At 41.0% G+C, this 20,702-nt stretch overlaps 1 protein-coding gene across 4 annotated transcripts in view; it reads left to right on the top strand.

The window, feature by feature from the left end:
• The window catches only part of LOC124788284 (origin recognition complex subunit 2), a 107,470-nt gene that overhangs the window by 31,724 nt on the left and 55,044 nt on the right, over positions 1-20,702 (top strand). For all 4 annotated transcript variants that reach the window (XM_047255513.1, XM_047255515.1, XM_047255514.1 and 1 more), the window contains one exon: positions 14,379-14,665. In XM_047255513.1, the coding sequence (XP_047111469.1) occupies positions 14,379-14,665 (287 nt within the window). The remainder of the gene's footprint in view (positions 1-14,378; positions 14,666-20,702) is intronic.

Raw genomic sequence — 20,702 nt, 5'->3', positions numbered from 1 at the left:
ATTTTTTGCTAGTCTAATTTCCTTGACCTTTTCCAGACCTCATGCCAGCCTGCGTGAGCTAAAACGCGTGCCTTTCGGCTTCCTCTCATAGTGGGTTGGCGCTCTTGCCAATCCACAACATACAGCTTCACTAAAAGCGCCTTTTCAGGTAACGTCAACATGCTGCGACTGCTGGCGCATCTGATCCTCTCTCTCATTACAGCTCCTTTTTATACACGATGTCACTGACGTTTTGCTGTCCAGCACCATCTGTCGGACATTTTGTGAACTTTTTTTTTTGTTCTGATAAAACCCCATGTCATTCCAAGCATGTGTGTCAATTTTTACCTCTCTATCTAGATTATTCCGTGGTTTATTAAGTTTTCAAATTTATACTGACTTTTTGATCACCCGGTACTACGAGGAAAGCACAGGAAAAGATAAATACTTAACCTGCCGCTCTGTAGATGTGTGTCACCCATGAGTTGTAGCCTCACTGATAGTTCCTTCCTTGGGGAGGAGGGAGGGATAGTTTGGCAAGGTTAAAAAGAGAGGACAGGTCACTCAGACTTCATCTGTTGTAATGGCAATGGGAGTCATAGATCAATACTTCTTTTCCACTCTTCTTCTTATATAGTTTCAGTATGATTTGTGATTGATGAAGATAATTTTTCAAACATTTTCCTGGATCAAAGCGGATAGAGTAGCAATACTTCATTTAAAAATAGGCAATAGATTGTTAGTGTGTTCGGTCAGTTGACATCCACTGCTGGACTGAGGCCTGCTCTAGATTCTTCCATACCTTATGATCTTGAGCCACATGATTCATCCTGTATCTAAATGTTTTTAATGCCATCCATCCATGATTCATTAAGTCATTGTATCATTTCTTACCCATCTACTTGGTTTCTTGCTTTGCATGTTCCATAGACTGTCTGCGCTGTTTCCATCAAATTGATATATAGCAAGCTACACTGAAGTGCCAGAGAAACTGGTTTAGTCATGCGAATTCAACTACAGAGATATGTAGAAAGGCAGAATATGGTGCTGCAGTCGGCTACGTCTATATAATACAAGAAGAGTCTGGCACAGTTGTTACAGTGGTTACTGCTGCTACAATGGCAGGTTATCAAGATTTGAGTGAGATTGAACGTGGTGTTATAGTTGGCGCATGAGCAATGGGGCACAGCATCTCCGAGGTAGTGATGTAGTGGTGATTTTCCCGTACGACCATTTCACGAGTGTACTGTGAGTATCAGGAATTCAGATAAATATCAAATCTCTGTTATCTCTGCAGCTAGTAAAAGATCCTGCAAGAAAGGGACTGACGATGACTGAAGAAAATCGTTCAGCACGACAGAAGTGCAGCCCTTCCACATATTGCTGCAGATTTGAGTGCTGGGTTTGTGTCAGTGTGAGAACCATTCAACGATATTACTGATATTGGCTTTCGGAACCGAAGGCCCAGTCGTTTATCCATGATGACTAAACGACGCAAAGCTTTACACCTCATCTGTGCCCATCAACACCAACACTGGACTGTTGAGGACCGGAAACATGTTACCTGGTGGGACGAGTCTCATTTTAAATTGTATGGAGTGGACGGACATGTATGGGTATGGAGACAACCTCATGAACTGATGGACCCTGCATGTCAGCAAGGGACTGTTCAAGATGGTGGAGGCTCTGTAATGGTGTGCAGCGTGTGCAATTGGAACTATGTGGGACCCCTGATACGTCTATACACAACTCTGACAGGTGACACTTCGGTAAGCATCCTGTCTGATCACGTGCATCCTTTCATGTCCATTGTGCATATCGTCAGGCTTGGGCAATTCCAGCAGGGCAGTGTGACACCTCACACATCCAGAATTGCTACAGAGTGACTCCAGGAACACTCTTCTGCTTTTAAACACTTCCTCTGGCCACCAAACTTCTCAGACATGAATATTATTGAGCATATGTGGGATACCTTGCAACGTGCTGTTGAGAAGAGATCTCCACCCCCTCATACTCTTATGTATTTATGGACAGCCCTGCAGGACTCGTGGTGTCAGTTCCCTCCAGCACTACTTCAGACATCAGTCAGTCCCATGCCAAGTCATGTTGCGGCACTTTTGCGTGCATGTGGAAGTCCTACATGATATTAGGCAGGTGTACCAGTTTCTTTGCCTCTTCAGTGTAGTATGCAGGCTGTGTGTACATGATTTGTTAGTGTGTATGGCTGCAAGTTTGTCATCTGCAGAGTAGCAAATAGCACAGTGCCTTAGAATGTGGTAAAAGTGAACCATCCACCCTTTTGGTTGGCTGTGTATTCCCTGCCTCTGTTTCATTTTCAGTACAGTCATAAATACGTTTTCCACTCAAGTATTTCCCATGATCCATTACTTGCTGAGTATCCCTTAGGTTTTGAATGATATTTGCATTGATAGTCCATGTCTCACTGCGCAGTCATAATACATGTTAATACTTGTTGACTGTAAACTTTATTTCAGACACATCAGACTATTCATTTTGGAAGCAGTACGCTGTTTACCGAAACAATTATGCGAAACTTTCACTTTTCTGTGTTTCGTTTACTAACCAATGTGTTTTCTCCAATTGGCCTGAATATTGAAACTGGTTCTGTGATTAGTCAGTTTGTACTGTTTTCTTTTTGGGCTTTCATTGTGATCTTTCTGTGGAGTGCACCATGCTGTAGCAGTGCTTTCCTGATAAGTATGCTGTCACATAGCTGTTTATGTGGTCATTTGCTGCAACTCCAACAGCTGTATCTGTAACTGTTGTAGTGACTTTTTTGGAAGATGAATCAGATAAAGCTGTTTTCAAAAATATGACATTTCCTGCTGTGTATAAATTTCTATTACAATGGAAGGAAACATTTGTCTGAACTGAAACCAGATTTAGAGAAATATTTTGACCTGGTTTATTAAATCACTTTCTTTGAAATTCTGAAAGTAGTTGGGATAAAGGCACTGTAAGGTATGTACAACTTGAACAGGAACCAGACTGCAGTGGCTGGATGTGAAAGGGAACCAGTTGTGGAGAAGGGTGACAGATAGGGCTGTAGCTTATTCTCAGCGCTGTTCAATCAGTACGGAGGGCAAGCAGTAGAGGAAACCAGTGAGAAATTTGGAAAGGAAATTGATGTTCTGGGCGAAGAAATAAAAACTTTGAGGTTTGTCAGTGATAACTGTAATCCTGACAGAGACGGCAATGGATTTAGAAGAGCAGTTAAACAGGATATATAGTGTCTCGGAAAGAGGTTATAAGATTTATTTATTTAGTGTATGGCTTCCATCATTTGAATTAATTACTTATGAGTAGTCTACAGTACAGATATCAAAAATCCATATAAGACATTTAAGTCATATATAAAGAGAAAAAAAATATGTAGACTTACATAAAATATGTACAACTACAAAATATATGAGAACTTAACTACAGCCGAATGTCCACGTCGATGATGTATTCTACCACCTTTTCAGCAGTGTACAAGAATTTGGAAGTCACCCATGAAGGCTGTCAGTGGGCAATCTTCAACTGTATGTTTTACAGTTTGCCTAGGAGTGCTACAGTCTCACTGGGGAGAAGCTTTTTTTTGCCCCATCTGTACAAGGAGTCAGCACATCTGCTACAATTTGTTCATATTCTATTTAGAGTAGCACAAAATTTGTAAGACTTGTCAATTATAATATTAACTGTAATGCAATTAAAACAAGAGTAATGGAATACAATTGAATTAAAACAGGTGATACTGAGGGAATTACAAAGGGCGTTCAAAAAGTTTTGCATAGTAGTCTCTAATTTTTTTTTATTTTTTGCTGGAGGAGAATGAATTTTTTTGTGAACATACTTGGAACATTTAGCTATACATTGAGCCTACTCAATGTAGCTTCCGTCAGCTGTGATGCATCTGGACCAACATTCTTTCCGTGATGTAAATGCACTTTGGTAAAATTCTGGGGACTGACTTTTACACCATCGCTTGACACAGGAAATAAGGTCTTTATCACTATCAAATGTTTTACCATGCAGGTGGACCTTCAGACGACCAAAGAGGTAAAAATCAGATGGAGCCAAGTAGGGACTGTAATTAGGAGAGGAACAATTTTCTAACCCATTTTCCTGATTTTCTCCTGCATCATAAGGGCTGTATGGGGTTTGGCATTGTCATGGTGTAGTCTGATGAGCTGACCCTGAAGCTGTGGTGTGTGGGTCTTGATGGCATGTCGCAGCTTGTCCGATGACAAACAGTAACGGTCCCACTTAATTGTGGAACCGGATTCCGAAAAGTCAATGAAAATGACACCACACTGATCACAGAAGGAGGCCATCACCTTTTGGCCTGCTGTTCATGAAAGTCGTGGTTTCTTCTTTCGAAGGGAATCCGGATGATGCCACTCCATGGATTGGGTTTTGCTCTGAGGTTCAGACAAAAGCAACCATTTTTCATCCTGAGTAATGATGCCATCAAAATGCTGCTCCCACTCTTCAGTAAAGGTCTTCATGAGATCCTCACATGCATTCTTCTTCATTGTTTTCATTTCTCTTGTCAATAATCTAGGCACCCAATGCGCAGATTTTTCTGTACCCTAGTGACTGTACCAGTGATACCACGCTACCCAATGACAAACGAGTCATTTCAGCAAGCTGTTGTGTCATCACACATCTGTCATTTTTGATGATTTGATCAATGGTGTCCTTACTCACATCACTCACTGCCGTCGATGGTCTACTGCATCGTGTAGAGAGAAATCACCTTCTTTAAACCTCTGCAACCACCGCTGGATACTGCTGCAATCCACTGTGTCCTCCCCATAAACAGGGAGCAAATTCCTGTGAACCAATGTGGCAGAGTCATTGCCGGTCTTGAAGAGGAAGTCCATCGCAGACCGTTGTTCAACCTGACATCTACTTTGTGGTCCATTATGGCTCACCTGTAAATAAAAGAAAATATTTTTATATACCAACTTATAGCTAAATGTTCCAAGTATGTTCACAAAAAATTTCATTTTTCTCCTGCAAAAAATTAAAAAATTAGAGATGACTGTGCAAAACTTTTTGAATGCCCTTTGTAGATTAGAAAATGAAATAAGAAAGATGAATTTTGCTATTTGGACAGCAAAATAACTGATGATAGCAGAAGTAGAGAAGGTATGAAATGCAGACTGGCAACAGCAAGAATAGCATTTTTGAAAAAGAAAAATTTGTTAATGTCTAATTAAAATTTAAATGCCAGGAAGACTTCTGGGGATGTTAGTATGGATTGCAACATTGTACAGAAGTGAAATGTGGTTGCTGAACATTTCAGACAAGAAGAGAATAGAAGCTTTTGAAACTTGGTGGTATAAAAGAATACCGTACTGAAGATTTGATGGATACATTGAATAACTAATAAGGAGACAGTAGATTAGATTCGAGGAAAAAAGAAATTTATGACACAGCTTGACCGAAAGAAGGGATCGGTTGATAGTACCCATCCTGAGGCATCGAGGCATCATCAGTTTGCCACTGGAGGGAAGTTCAGATGGTAAAAACATAGAGAGAAACCAAGGCTTGAAGATAGTAAGCAGATTCAAATGGCTGGAAGTAGCAGTAGTTATGTGGATATGAAGAGACTTGCACAGGATGAACTGACATGGAGAGTTGCATCAAACCAGTCTTTGGAATGAAGACTACCATGACAGCAACAGCAACAACACCAACACCAAGAACAACAACGAGAGAAACCATAGTGTTTGGATGGATGGTGAATGTTGAACACACACACAAGTAACATCGCCCACATTCCAAGAAAGTTCAACAGAAGTGCCAGTATCCTCAGTATAAATAAGTGATTTACAAGTTAGTTTGAACAGACTTCTAACTGATGAGCTGTTATCTATCATTAATAATTGTAAGGAAATGAAAATGACTTGTAATGAATTTCCACTTGGTACAATGGAGGGCAGTTTGCTTTAAAAGTAGGTAAGTGTAAAATAATGCCTGTGACAGGGAGAGAATCCAGTAATATTTGAGATTAGTGGTAAATTAATGGAGCCCATAACATATGTTAAATATTTAGGGGAGCTATTGGAAATTAATATGGAATGAGATGAGTGAGTCGTATCAACAGTAGTGAAGGTGAATGGGAAACTTAGATTTGTTGGAAAGGTTTTATGAAAGTTCATTGTATCAGTAAAGGAAGTGGCATACATTATATGTTAATCCAACTAATTCCAGAGTGCTACTCCAGCATTTGGAAATGTGTGTGAATTCCTAAGGGACAAAACTGCTGAGGTCATCAGTCTCTAAACTTAAACACTACTTAACCTAACATAAATTAACTTATGCTTAGGACACAACAAACACACACACACACACACACACACACACACACACACACACACACACACCCCCCTGAGGGAGGATTTGAACCTCCGGTGGGAGGGGTCGTGCAATCCGTGACATGGTGCCTCAAACTGCGTGGCCACCCCACGTGGCCAGCATTTGGAGATCTTATCAAGTAGGCATAACAACTTCCAGCACAGGGTGCTAAAATTGTGACAGGTGTAGCTTTTGCAAAAGTATGAAAAGACCAGTATGTGTGGGTTGTGTATGTATGTATGTATGTATGTATGTATGTTTTCTATTTCGAAAGAAGGATCTTTTTTTCTCATAGTATGTGAATAACAGTCTTTTCATTGTTCCTGTCTGTGACTTAGTGTCTCTTGTTAAAAAATTCTTCTGCATCCATCTTGTGTAGGAGTTTCAAGAGTAAGATAAAGACTTTAGGGCAATAACTGAGAGACATATGTTTTTTGTCCTCACTCACTGTGTAGATGGAATAGGCCAGAGAACCTCTATAATACTGGTACAAAGTATCTTCTGTCATAACTGTAAGGTGGTTTATGGAGTATAAACATATATCTGTTGTTTATTGCATACTGGCTTCACTGCACCACACCATACTGACTGCCCTATAGGTTGATGTCAGCCTGTGTAAAGCATTTACCTCAATATTAAAATATATTTATCCATTTTTTGAGCCTCTTGCAAGATTTGTGGGAGATAGATTCTAAGAATGATAGAGAATGTCTAGGTAACACTGTAACTTCAAACAGCAGTAAAGATTAACCTGTGTAAAATAAAAATTCATTTCAGAAGTTCATTAAAATAAAAAAGAACGAATGAACAGAACTTAATTTGAGGAGATACATCTCTCAGTATTGCTGATAGAAACGCTTCATATGAACTTTATATAAAGGACAGTACTCATAGCTTTTGGAACACACATATTACTTCTTTTGGAAGGAGAGAGGTATTATTGTCAATAAGTTAAAGGGTGTTCCGCCTGTTCCTGGAACCTTATAACAGATGGGATCCCCCTAACTTCAGGTCTGGGTGACCTGTCACTGCCCCCTCCACCCTCTACGTTCCCTTTCCAAACCCCCTCTCCTTTCCTTTCCTCCCTTAAGTAAAATCTGTTCTGTTTAACTGCACCCATTCACTACCCTTTTTTTTTTTTTGACTGTGTTACAAAGATTAGCAGATTAGCAGTGGAATGAGGTAAAATGTTCATTCAGTGGCACATTAATATGTGCAATCATATTTGGTCTACATTCTGCGACCATTAGTTGATCTTGATGACTGGAGGAACAACTCCTATCTCTCTCTCTCTCTCTCTCTCTCTCTCTCTCTCTCTCCCCCCCCTCTTTTTCTCTTTCAAAGTCCACTTGAATTTGAATTTCAAGAATTTATATAATTCTCTCATCAGTATAAGGAAAACAACAATAAAGTTGTGACAGTAACATGATCAATAAGCTAGACTGAAAGGCACCTGGGTACTATCTGGGAGGTCTTATGACAGTCATGGGAGTGTGTTTTATAGTTGAAATATAAAAGATCGTTGTTCATGCAGTTGCACTATGTCATTTTAAAAACTAGGTAATAATAGTGACTACTGAGATGCCATGTAAATGCAGGTTCTCTGTTTGAGATTAACAGTTCCCTACTTAGTCCTGTCACCAACGACAGAATGAGTGAACAGAGCTTTGCCGTTATGGGTACACCTTGAGAGAAAAATCTTTGTCACTGAGAACTATTCACCAAAACCGTGTTGATAAAGTAAACAGAGATGGTGGAATGTCATTAATGAAGATAAGATTATTGGCCTTTTCCCAAGAGAGACAATAGATTCGGAAATAAACAAACTGTTCTGCTGCGATGTACACTACTGTTTGTAAAAAGTGAAACACTCAGGAGCTATGGTGTGGAACATGCCACGGTAAGAGAACGTGTGGAACAGTGGAACAATAAGTAATTTAAATGGCAGAATGCATGGAGGCCCAACAACAGCATCCTCTTTTGTGTGACTGGACAGATCAGTGTTACCCAATGCTCAGTTGGTGTGGAGCTGTCATACAAAGTGGAAACAGGTTACCAGGTGCTACTACGCCTAGCTGACATCACGGGGTAGAATATCGGCATGTGTGTTTGAACGGGGCAGAATGATTGGTCTCTGGGAGGTGAGTCTTTTGTTCCATGACACTGCAGCTCCCACAAGGCACGCTGCTTCAACAATCAGGCATAAGTGGAACCAGTGGAGAGGAGAGGGGCTCACACGTTGCTGACAGAGTACTGGATAACACAGTGCGACTGTAGTGTGAGATGATCGCCACATTATCTGCTTGGCCATAAGAGACAGGACAGCATCGTCCATAGTGTTGGTGCAACATTTGAGCACTCAGTAGGTGTGGTCATGTCCACGTTGATAGTTCAGTTTTGTCTTCTGTGGCGTGGACTGGTGGCACGCATGCTATTGTGTAGGTTCCCATAGACTATAATTCGCCAACGTGGCAAACTGCAATTGGTACTTGAATGCCAACACTGAATGCTACTCTGGCATGTTGTGTGGCAAAATATAGTTGCTGTAGCAAGAACAAACATGATTTAGGAAACACAGTACTTTATAGGAGCTACATGTAAGATACAGGTTGTGCATAGCAGTGAACACATTGACTGAACAACAGTAATACAGTTCAGAAAAGGCCGAGAACTTGTTTGTGATTGCTTAACTAATACTGTTTCGTTGACGGCTCATAAGAGCGTGCCATGGGGCTGACCAAGGTGATCTCCCATGAGAGGGCGTAGAGCAGGACCTGGGACTGTGTTCCATAGTGACATCCTCATTGACGTCAGTGGATGGTGCCGGAGGACCCAACCACAGAGGCAGTGGTGGCTGCAGTGTCAGGTGCAGTGGGGGCTGCACCGGCGATGGCGTTTGAGAAGTGGGGGCGGAGGCAGGAACCCCAGATGGTGATCTGCCAGGCAGTGACCTGCCGCTGCGGTGCGAACTGAACCGTCTGTGACACAGGAGCAGTCATTGGTGGTAATGGGGACATGGGAGGCAGTGGTTGAAGTGACTAGATGTCCGCCTGTCTGGAGTGTGGATGATGCGTAGGCATTAGCCCCAGTGATGCTCGATGATAGCAGGAACCCAGTTTGGCCGGTGGCCAAAACCATGAGCCCAGAGAGGTGCGCCCATCGTGGAGCCGACAGTGCCAGAGGATGTGGCGTTGGATGCAGCAGGTGAAGCAAGGGCTGTGGTTGGCGTCTATGTAGCAGATCTGCTGAGCTCCTGTCCCACCAGAGTGAAATGGTACAAGTTCAAAAAATGGTCAGAAGCAGCTTCACAGGATCTGCCACATACATACTTCCACATCTGAGTTTTAAATGTCCGAACCATGAAGTCAGTCTCCCCATTAGATTGAGGATGAAATGGGAGCTGTGAGATGGTAAACATCATTAGCCCGACTAAAAGATGTAAATTCTCAAGAAACTAACAGGGGCCAATTTTGGTAACCATGGTATATGGAAGTTCCTCAGTTGCAAAAATCTTAGACAGGGCTGAAATAGTGGCCGATCTGGATGTGGACAGACAATGCGCCTTGTAAGGGAACTTGGAACAGCCATCCACTACAATTAACTAATACTGATTTAGGAAGAGTCCAGCAAAATCAACATATAGATACGCCCACAGGTGCTGCGATGTTGGCCAGAGGGGAAAAAAAGATGCCTGCAGAGCTGCCTGTAACTGTACATAGTGAGTGCAAGTGGCAAGAAGCCATGTAATGTCTCCATCTATGCTGCCCAGCCAGTAGACATGCCCGCAGGGCAAAGCTTTGGTGTGAGAGGTCCCCCAATGGCTAACATGCAGAAACTACAGTACATTGCGGCATAAGGAAGTGGCAATCACAACCTGGGGGACAACATCCTTTGTAGCTAGCAAAAGAACCCTGTCAAACACAGAAAGGCAGTGTTGGAGGGAGAAGTAATTATCCAAGGGATCTGAGGCACAGCCCGAGGATTTTTTATGACCATTCGGCTGCACAAAAGAGAGAACACGATTAAGTACAGGGTCCTCAGCAATGGGCGGTGCTATTGTGGCACTAGTGGTGGGAAAACCATTGACCGTGTTCTGGTTCTCATTGTCTGTATAGAAACAAAGCAGCTCGTCTTGATTGAATACCAAGTCCAGCTTGATTGGAAGGTGGGATAAGGCATCGGTGTTGATGTGTTGCGCCATCAGCCTTTAATGGATCTGATAATGAAAACAGGAGAGGAAGAGAGCCGACCACTACAAACAATGTGCTACCTTGTCCAGCATGGGAGCTGAAGGATTAAAAAGAGCAACCAACAGATTGTGATCCATGATCAAGTGGAACTTAGAACCATACAAGAAGTTGTGAAATTTCTTGAGGGAAGTTGCTGGAAGCTTCCTTTTCAATCTGAGAATTCTGCTGCTGAGCAGGACTTAGAAGCATTAGCAATGAGTCATTCAGACCAGTCTGCTTATTTGTACGCCAACATCGCGCTGAGAGGCACCTGTAGCCAGCACAAGATGCTGACCTGGCTGAAAAGTGGTCAGACACGGGACAGATTGAAGCTTAGATTGAAGCAAAACAAATGCTTGGTCACAAGCTGGGGGCCAGAAAAAAGGCACAGCTTTATGCTAAAGTGCATGCAGGGGCTGAGCAACATTGGATGCATCCAGCAAAAACTTATGGTAGTACACACCTTTACCTAGAAATGCCTGCATCTTCTTAATGGAGGGCGGTTGCAGCAAAGCCACAATTATGTCTGCATGGTGACACAACACCTTTACCATTGTGCAAGAAACCTCAAAACCTAGGTACTCAATTGACGGCTGAAAAAAAAATGAGATTTGGCAAGATTGTACTTGAGGGCTGCAGACTGCAAAACAGGAAACAGCAATCAGAGGTTGCTAAGGTGGTATTCAGTGGAGGAACCCAAAACAACGATATTGTTGAAGTAATTGATGCAGCCATTTTTGTAAAAAATGCTGAAAAATTGCGCGTGTGCTAGTGATACCAAAAGCCAAAAAGGCAAGCATTAATACTGGTATAGGCCGAAAGGTGTATTGACAACGAGAAGGCACTTAGTGATCTCATCCAAGGGGACTGGAGATATGCTTCCAACAAATCAATCTTGGAAAAGTAGTGGCCACCTGATAATTTTGGGAGCAACTCATCAGAGTGGGGCAAAGAGCATGTATCTATTACGAACTGTGCATTAATCATGACACTGAAGTCACTGCAGAGGTGAAAATTACCCATTGGCTTCCAAATGATGATCAGTGCCGTAACCCATTCACTGGAGGAGATAGGCTGAATGACATTGAGCGTCATCAGACATTCTAATTCTGCCTTGACAGTGTCGCACAGTGCGACAGGCATCTCCTGAGCCCAAAAAAGCAAGGGCGGGCAGGCTCTTTCATGGTAATGTGGACCTGAACACTGGTAGCACAACTGAACCCAGGGGAAAACGGAGGTGAAAACTCAGATCAGAGGGAACCCAGTTGTGGGTACGGAACTTGTTCTAACACTAACTTTACCTCATTGTCAGTAGAGAAACTGGAACAGTTAAATGCAGCTGACCCCAACAGGTCTGCAGTATGGGAATGATCCACAACAAGGAAAGTGAGGGGATAAAAAACAGATTTGTGAGAGACGGGTGGAGAGCTGAGCTAGGATCGGAATCTGCTGTTAATGGTAGCTAATCAAATTCTGTGAAATCTGTGTGAGGGGAGGAGAGTCCAGGTCCATGTACAGTCGTGCGTTTACTGAAGTCACTGCAGCTCCTGTGTCCACTTGCATTTTTAGTGGTTTATTTAACACACTCAAGCCAATAAACACTTTGTTCAGGGAGACAGCCATTGTAGAGGTGCAGTTTATGTCCATTGGTACTACTGTGTCCGCCACATTTGAAGTGGAGTTACACGCCGATGCAGTGCAGCCTTTCTTTCAACACTTGTTCCAAACAGCCCAATGCTTAGGGCACAAAGCACGCTCATGTTGGATGAAGCAGTACAAGCAAAACGGAAGGGTGGCATGTGGCTGATGCTGTGATGTGGCCTGTTGCTGGTGTGGCTGTAACTGACGCTGCCTCATGCTATGTTGAGTCGAAGGTTGTACTGCTGCAGTGGCTTTCCCATCATCCTGAACACTTGCAGCCTGCTGAACTGGGGTTGATTGAGTAACTTCCGATAACTCCCCTCACAAAGCAATCTGATCACCTGCGGCCCATGACACTTCAAAGGTCTGTGCTATATTCAGCACATCTGTAAGCATCAGATTCTCACATTGAAGTGCTTTTTCATGGACTTCCCTATCCAGAGTCAGACGAATAATATCATGATGTACCATGTGATCAGCGTGGGATTCGTGATAGGTACTAGTGACAAACTTACAGTGACAGCTCAGCCCACGTAATTCTGCAGCACAGGCTTTGTGAGATTGGTTTGGTAACATTCTACACACATTCCCACGACATGCATTCTGTTACAGTAATAGGTTGGGAGAAGCTTGCACATTTCATCAAATGATAAGCTGGCCAGGTCTTGTAAAGGCACAAGTTGGCACAGCAACTGATAAATGTGTGGCGAAAGCCAGGAAAGAAAGAAAGCCCTACACAGGTTTGCATCACCCATTTGAAAAACCTGGAAATGTTGGCATAACCGTATCTCATAGGAGTCCCAATCTTCAGCCAATTTATCGTATGCTGGAAAGGGCAATGGTGACACAGATGGGAGAGTAACCTGCTGCGAACACACAGAGGCTGCCTGACTGGCAGCAGTGATGAGAGCCTGCTGTTGTTCCAGGATACTTTGCTGCTGGGCTATGATACATTGGAGTATTTGTTCCATCGAGATGAGTGTTGGGTGACTTAGCACTGACACTAGCACGCAGAGAAAACGTAATCGTCACTCGTCGCCAATTTTGCTAAAGCAAGAACAAACACGGTTTATTTGACATAGTACGTTATAGAGTAACAAGTAAGATACAGCATAACACTGAACAAATTTGCTCGACAACAGTAGAACACGTTACAGAATAGGCCAGGCACTCATTTGCGATCACTTAAACAATACTGTTTCCTTGGTGGCTTACCAGAGTGTGCCAGGTGGCTGACCCACCAGGTCGCCTGTACAAGTGGGCCTGTGAACTGTACGGACATGCGATCTTTGGAATTTCGCTCTTCATGAGTGAAGGTTTTCAGATGAATCCCACTCAGACTTGTCCTGAAGTGATGACCACATACACGTTTGATACCCCTGTGATGAACGCAATTGGACAGACTGTATTGCTGAGCGACATAGCAGACAAATGTCGAGTATGTTGGTTTGGGGCACCATTGCCTACAATGCCTGATCTTGCCTCCAATGTCTTGAGGACAATCTGAACAGCAGCTGCTACATCAGGGACGTTTTACAGCCCGAGTCACTGCCCCTCCTGCAGGCCATTCCACATGCCAATTTCAGCAGGACAATGCCCGGTCGCATGAGCTGAGGAATGTGCAAGCCTTGATCAAAGAATGACAGGTACCAATGCTTCCGTGGCTTGCCTATTTGCCTGATATGTCGCCCATCGAACATGTCTGGGATATGGTTGGACAGCAGCTTGTTCGTTCAGGTCCTCCTGCAGCCACATTTGATACTTTGTGGACATGCCTACTTATCGTGTGGCAGAGTTGCTCTTCTGGTGCTCTTTGATTCTATGCCATGTCATCTAGCGGCTCTGATTGCAGGACATTTTGGCACTACTCCATACTGTATCTCCACAGTCATAGTGCATGTACAGATCTGTAATGCTAATCATTGGTGTAGCATCCTATCCTTAACTGGTGGAATAAATTTCATTGTGGTCACACATCTCAGTCTTGGTGTTTCACCTTATTCAAAAAATAGTGCATAATCTATTGACAGTTTTGTCACCCTGCTGTTTTGTGAGCAAAGAAAAAAAGATCAATACACACGTAAATTATGTAGCATGTAACAGTGAAGTTCTTCTGTTTATTAATGGTCTTTCACACTATTCTCCCTATTTATGTTGTAGAGATTGTACAAATGACCAAGGATGATAGCAGTGATAGTGATATTTCTTCAAGTGAAAGTGAGTACTGCCCCAGTGATGAGAATGAGGAAGATATTGCAGAGAATGAGGAAGAAAATACAGAGAATGAGGAAGAAAATAATACATCTGCTGGAGATACTGATTCCGATGATGATCGGAGGTCACATGAGAGTGAATGTGCCAGTCGTAGTGCAGCAAGAAAGGAGAAGAGAATACTGCCACAAAATTCAGGCTTACTGTCAGCTTGTAACGTTAAAGAATCTGATTATGTAAGTATTTATTTGCTACATGAAATTCTCAATCTTTCAAGTGAACCATGTTAATAAGTGGTTCTTCAAAAATTGCATGCAAGTAAATGTGCCTTTAAAATTTATGGGAACTTTTATGATTATAAAAAATTTAAATAAAGCCTTTCTAAAAATGTGTTAGTGTAGGCCGTGCATGCTGTACTCATAATAAACAGCTGCTGTCACAATCTGGGCTACTTGTATTGTGCTTTGGAAGTTTTCTTCTGAACTGATACATTACTATGTTTTTAATTTGCTGTCAGCCGTGCAGGAATACATATGCCAAAATCTTAACAAAAGGAAGACTTTTTAATTGTATTTTCATCAGAAATAATAGGTCAGAATGTGGCATAATAATAAACAATGCTTAAAAAGAAAAGAAAATTTATTCAAAGTCATTCAAAATTCTAATGCCAAATAATTTATTTGTAACAAATTTTAATCACACAATATCACCATCAGGTCCAGTATCAACATTTAAGCATTTGTGCATTATAACAAAAACGAAAGTCTGTGCAGATATTCATGGTTTGCCAAAAATAATGCAACGTATGACTGAAACAAATTGCAAATAAAGTATTTGTCACATCAGGCTCAGGTTTCAATTTATAAGCGTGTAAAAATGAAATAAATATGTAGTTATATAAATTAATAATGACATTATGATGTTAAGCACCTTGTAATGTATTTTCTTCATGGCTTGAAAAGTGTGTATATTTTGGAACACTAGGTTTCTTCTTCAGGAACCATGGATCTTGCCAAGGTGGTATGGCTTTCGTGCCTCCACAATACAAATAGTTCCACTAAAGGTGCAATAACAACAGAGGACTATCTGTGGAGAGGCCAAACTAACCTGTTGTTCCTGAAGAGGGGCAAAGTCTCATCAGTAGTTGCAGGGAGCAGCAGTCTGGATACTTGATCTTGCCTTGTAATGTTAGCCAACATAGCCTTGCTATGTAGCTACTGTGAACGGCTGGACGCAAGGGGAACTTAAGGCTGTTAATTCTCTTTATATGTACCTCTACTGTATAGCTTAATGATGGTATTTTCTTGCTTAAAATATGCCAGAGACCAGGACCGGTTTAAGACCCAAGTAACGCAAAGTGCCACTTGGGGCACCAAGCTGAGGTGGGTGCCAGCGGTACCCAAGTGTAAGATTTGTAATCAGTTAGTATCACAATTAGTAGGCAAATTGACACAGATGAAAGTGTATGAGGTTTGAGGGGAGGGGGGGGGGGGGGCGGGGCACTTGCCAGACAAGAAGTCACTTGTGAGGAAAAAAATTCTTGAACTGGCCCATCTCCAAGGTAAGATATTCCCCCATTTGGATCCTCAGGTGGGTACTACTCAGAAGGATGTTGTTATTAGAAAAAAAAAAAACAAAAAACCTAGCATCCTATGTGTCAGAGCATGGAAACTTAGATCCCTTAATTGAATAGACAGACTAGAGATTTTTTTTTTTTTTTTTTTCAGAGGGAATGGATAGGTTGAGGTTATAAAATAACGGAAGTCTAATAATGAATAACAAACCAGGAATGTGGGTAAGCTATTGTGAACAACATACTGAATGCATTATCATTGTCAAGGTAAACATAAACAAAACACTCACCTCAATTGTACAAGTTTATGTGCCTAATACCTCTGTAGATGACAAAGAGAGAGAACGAATATATGATAAGATGAATAGATTTGTTCAGATAGTTAAGGAAGATGAAAATTTTATAATGGTAGGAACCATTTGACAATAGGGAAAGGAAGGAAAGAAAGAAAAAAAAGTTGGAGAGCACGGACTGGTTAGGGGGGGGGGGGGGGGGGGGAATGAAAGGGAAGCTGCCAGGTAGAAGAGCACAATTTAAGCATTAGTAACATTAGATTTATGAATCATGAAAGAATGTTGTGTACATTGAGACCTAGAGACACAGAAAGGTTTCAAGTAGATTACATAATGGTTGGACAGAGATTTCAGAAGCAGATTTTAAACTGCAAAACATTGTTGAGGATTTCAAAGAGATCATTAGGCAGTGCTTGACTGAAACAGGAGTAAGGAACACAATAGAAGACAAATGGGTAGCCTTGAGAGATGAAATACTGCAGGCAGCAGAGGATTAAAAACACAAAAAGGTAAAGCCGTGGGCAACACATGAGATATTGAATTGGATTTACAAAAGGGGAAAATATGAAAATGCTGCAACTGAAGTTGGCAAAAGAGAATACAGAATCTTTTGGTAAGCTGTTCATCCAGCTGAGAGGATTGTCATCTGCAGTTGTAATTGTGACCAGTGATTGTCTTAATTACTTTGTATCTTGTTTATACTGATATTTCCTCCAAAATTGTGAGATGTCCTTCCTTGTTTCTTCTGTGATATTAGCTCATGGATGTAAATGGTTACCTGGAGGAGTTAATCCTTTATCTGGACTCACTAGAGTAATTCGTGTTAAAGTTTGCCAATTGTTAGTGTCTGTGCTGAGATATTGAGAATTGGAATAGATTTCCCAAGGCTCCTAGCTGCCAGCAAGCTTTCTAAGCTGTGGTGGGTTCTCTTTGGAATGGAGAGAAAAGATTGCACATATTTGCCATCTGTGTCCTTTTATCAGGTGTTAACTATGCTGATGTTCTCTTGCTGAATCCACTATTCACCTGCTGTGCTGTGTCTCACTTATCTCTGGTGACCTCTATTTTTTGTTCCATAATTTCAGTTGCTGCATAGTGATCAGCAGCTGCCAGTAAGCAGTACCTGCTCTTCCCACCTCTGTTCTGTTGTACTTTTTCATGTCATTGTAGCTACCTTTATAGCATTAATGAACCTTTTCATATCACTGTAGTTAGCTTCATAGCATTAGTGAACTTTGGCAATTGTTTGCTAGAAATTCCCTCAGCCACCCAGTCTTACATACTGCAGTTTACAGTATAACTCCACTTTTACGTTGCTAGAATTAATTTTTTCCCATTGTTTGCATTTTTTCATTGCACCTGTCAAATTTCCTATGTTCATAATGTTAATTGGAACCTGTTTTTGCATTAACATAGTCATAATTTTTCCTTAATTTATGCTTAATGAAAGAATGTTAACGGAGGGGGGGGGGGGGGGGGGAACTAACATAATTGACACAAAATGTCGCCTTTTAGTAGTGTCTCCAAACAATATTTGTTTAATTTTCTTCAGTCCTGGCCCCTGTACCCAGTAGATCTGAATTGGTAAAATTCAGAACGGTTTGTGGCACTAGTGCTTTGTCTCCTACCCCCAACAAGTTTTAGTCAGCCTGGGTGGCTGATGGAAGTAACTGTTTTGACGGAAATTGGCAGAAGATATTCATTTGTTTCTTGCCATGAATAACCTTAGTATTTGATGACATGTGGTATACAAAAAGTAGTATACTGCCATTATTTTAGCCGTATTGGTTCAGTATTAATGCCTCCCTGTGATTATGATCATAAGCAGAGGACATTCGCTTCCCGTTACCTGCAACTAAGAGTATAGTTTAGTTTATCGTTTGTTTATGACTGGACAATGTGTTGTATGCTAACTAAAGTTGACTACGCTGACTGTACTGACAAGCTGTCTTTACAGAAAAAGGCAAGTCAATTTCATTTAATGTAGCTACTCCTGCCAACCGCTGTGGTAAAAGTTGATTGTGTGTACTGTGTGGCATTGTTCGTAGCTTTGTATAGGTGATCAAAGTGTTGCATTGCTAGCTGTTTCTTTCAAGTATTTTCTGTCTCAGTGTTATCAAGGTAAATATTATGGAAAGAGATGAGGAAATTCTTTCCATAGAAGAGAAAGTAAAAATTCCCAGAAGAATTGAAGTTCATCACAGAACACATGTTACTTTAACTAAAGGGTTTAGGGATAGCTCTGCCTCCACTGAACACCATTATCAAAAACAGAGTCTCTGTTTTAGAAAGTGTAAGCAAAAGTGGGCCAAATTGAAAAAAAAAAGATAAAATTTGCCAGTTACTCTCAGTATATGGAACTAGAACAAATTACAAAAAACTGGTTTCAGACAGCATATGCTTCGAATATCCTCATTGACAATGTGATGATGTGCGAAAAGGCATTGAAATTGGCAGAATGCTGGGAATGGGGGACTTATCCATATCTAAGAGGTGGATCAGTAGTTTCAAAAGAAGCTGTATAATGTTGTGTGCAAAACTATATGTAGTGAAAGAAACAACGTAAACTGTTAGAGAATGGGAGAGTGCAGATTACAAGAACTTATAGGGACCTATAAACCAAAGAACATCTTCAGCATAGATGAATTTTGTCTCTCTTTCAGCATCATTCCATACAAAACATTTGTCTTAAAGGTGAAAATTGCCATGGAAAGAAACATGGTAAAGCTTGCCTTACAGTAATGCTAAGCCCGCATACTGGTGGCTATGAAAAAATTAAAATTTTTGTGACTGGCAAACAAAAAAATGCAGGTTGTTTTAAAAATGTGACTGCTGCTAATAAAGTGTGAATAAAAGTGAAACTATTCAAGAAGCAAGTGCATAGTTTTGATGCAAGAATGGGAACCTATAACAAGAATATTCTCCTGTTTGTAGACTGTTTTCCTGCACATCAAAAAAATATAAATTTATGCAATGTGGAGTTAGGCTTCCTGCCACCAAACTGCACAGGCAAATTGCAGCCCTTCAGGTTGGTCAATATGCATACCTTTGAAACTTATTACAGAAAAGCCATGGTGCAGAAGGCATTAAATTTTGATGAAAGCTGAAAAAGAGCCATCCTCTTTTAAAGTGTCAGTTTTAAATCTCTTCCACTATATTGTCAAAGCATGACCAGAGGTTAAGGAGTCCATGACCTCCAACTGCTTTTGAAATGTGGGATTCCTTCAAACAGATGAAGAAAATGAATCGGACATAACAGATGTGAGTGTGGGAAAAGCTGCAGTTCGAGCATCCAGTGCAAGATTTTGTACATGGTAATGACAGTGTTGATACTGTCAAAAATATTTCTGTTGAAGATGTGACTGACTTCCATACACAGGAAAATGATGACATTATATGGAGTGATAGTGATAATGATCGTGGTCTATTGAGATGTAAATGCAACAATGAAGACGATAAAAAAGTATATTTCTGCTGCAGACGCTTTCTATTGTGTTTATGAATCTGAAAACCATATTGAAAAAAATTCACCAAAATAAATTTAAAACAACCCATAGTTTTGGACTTTTTATTAAACAGCAGGGACTACTGTATCTATGTTAAAAATGTCACATTTATGTAAGACATACAAATTAAAAGTAAGTACAGTAAATAAAAGATTTAATGATGTTTTATAAAATTTGTACTTAAAATGCTTAAGTGTGGTTGGTAACCACCCACCACCTCTCCCATAATCTAGGTTATGGTGACACTGATCTGTGGCATAGTCCACAATCTAGTTAAGTTTGAAAGTGAAAGTTTAGTTGCACGTTGGCAAAGCCAATGAATGTGAATGTGAAATAAAGCTGGAGTGACAGACTGATCTTTAGCGTAACTCGATCTCTTTATTCGCACATCGTATTTAATGTGCTTTATAATATTTCACACACTTTTCGTGACAAGCTCTTGAATGGTTAGGGTACTATGTTCAGCTGCTGACATGACCTTTCTTAGAATTTTTGCAGGACAAATTGCACTAAAAATGACGGTTCATTTAACAAGAAAATTTGCCAAACAGCTGTGCAATCTGAGAATTTACTTTATTTTATATTCGCTGCCATTTGCAGCAATTCAGTATGCCTTCTCTAGGCCCATATGCACGTCTCAAAGATTATTGATATTGACATGCTGGAGCCATCTGTTTCTGGATGTTACTAATTCTCAAATCCTTCCTCCAAAGGAAGGGCCTGAAGATGTCATATTGAATTGCCGAAACTGGTAGTGAAAATAAAATAAAGTAACTTCTCAGATTGCATGGCTGTATGGCAGATTTCCTTGTTAAATATTTGACCAGCCAAAGTCCAATATCCATAATTGATCAACAGAGAAAAATGATGGTTGTTGTGTATATCTTTAGTGATTAGTAAC

The sequence above is a fragment of the Schistocerca piceifrons genome, chromosome 3, assembly GCF_021461385.2.
Source record: "Schistocerca piceifrons isolate TAMUIC-IGC-003096 chromosome 3, iqSchPice1.1, whole genome shotgun sequence".
Lineage (NCBI taxonomy): Eukaryota > Metazoa > Arthropoda > Insecta > Orthoptera > Acrididae > Schistocerca > Schistocerca piceifrons.
Note: the sequence above shows the minus strand (reverse complement) of the source record. Positions and strands in the feature narration are given on the sequence as shown.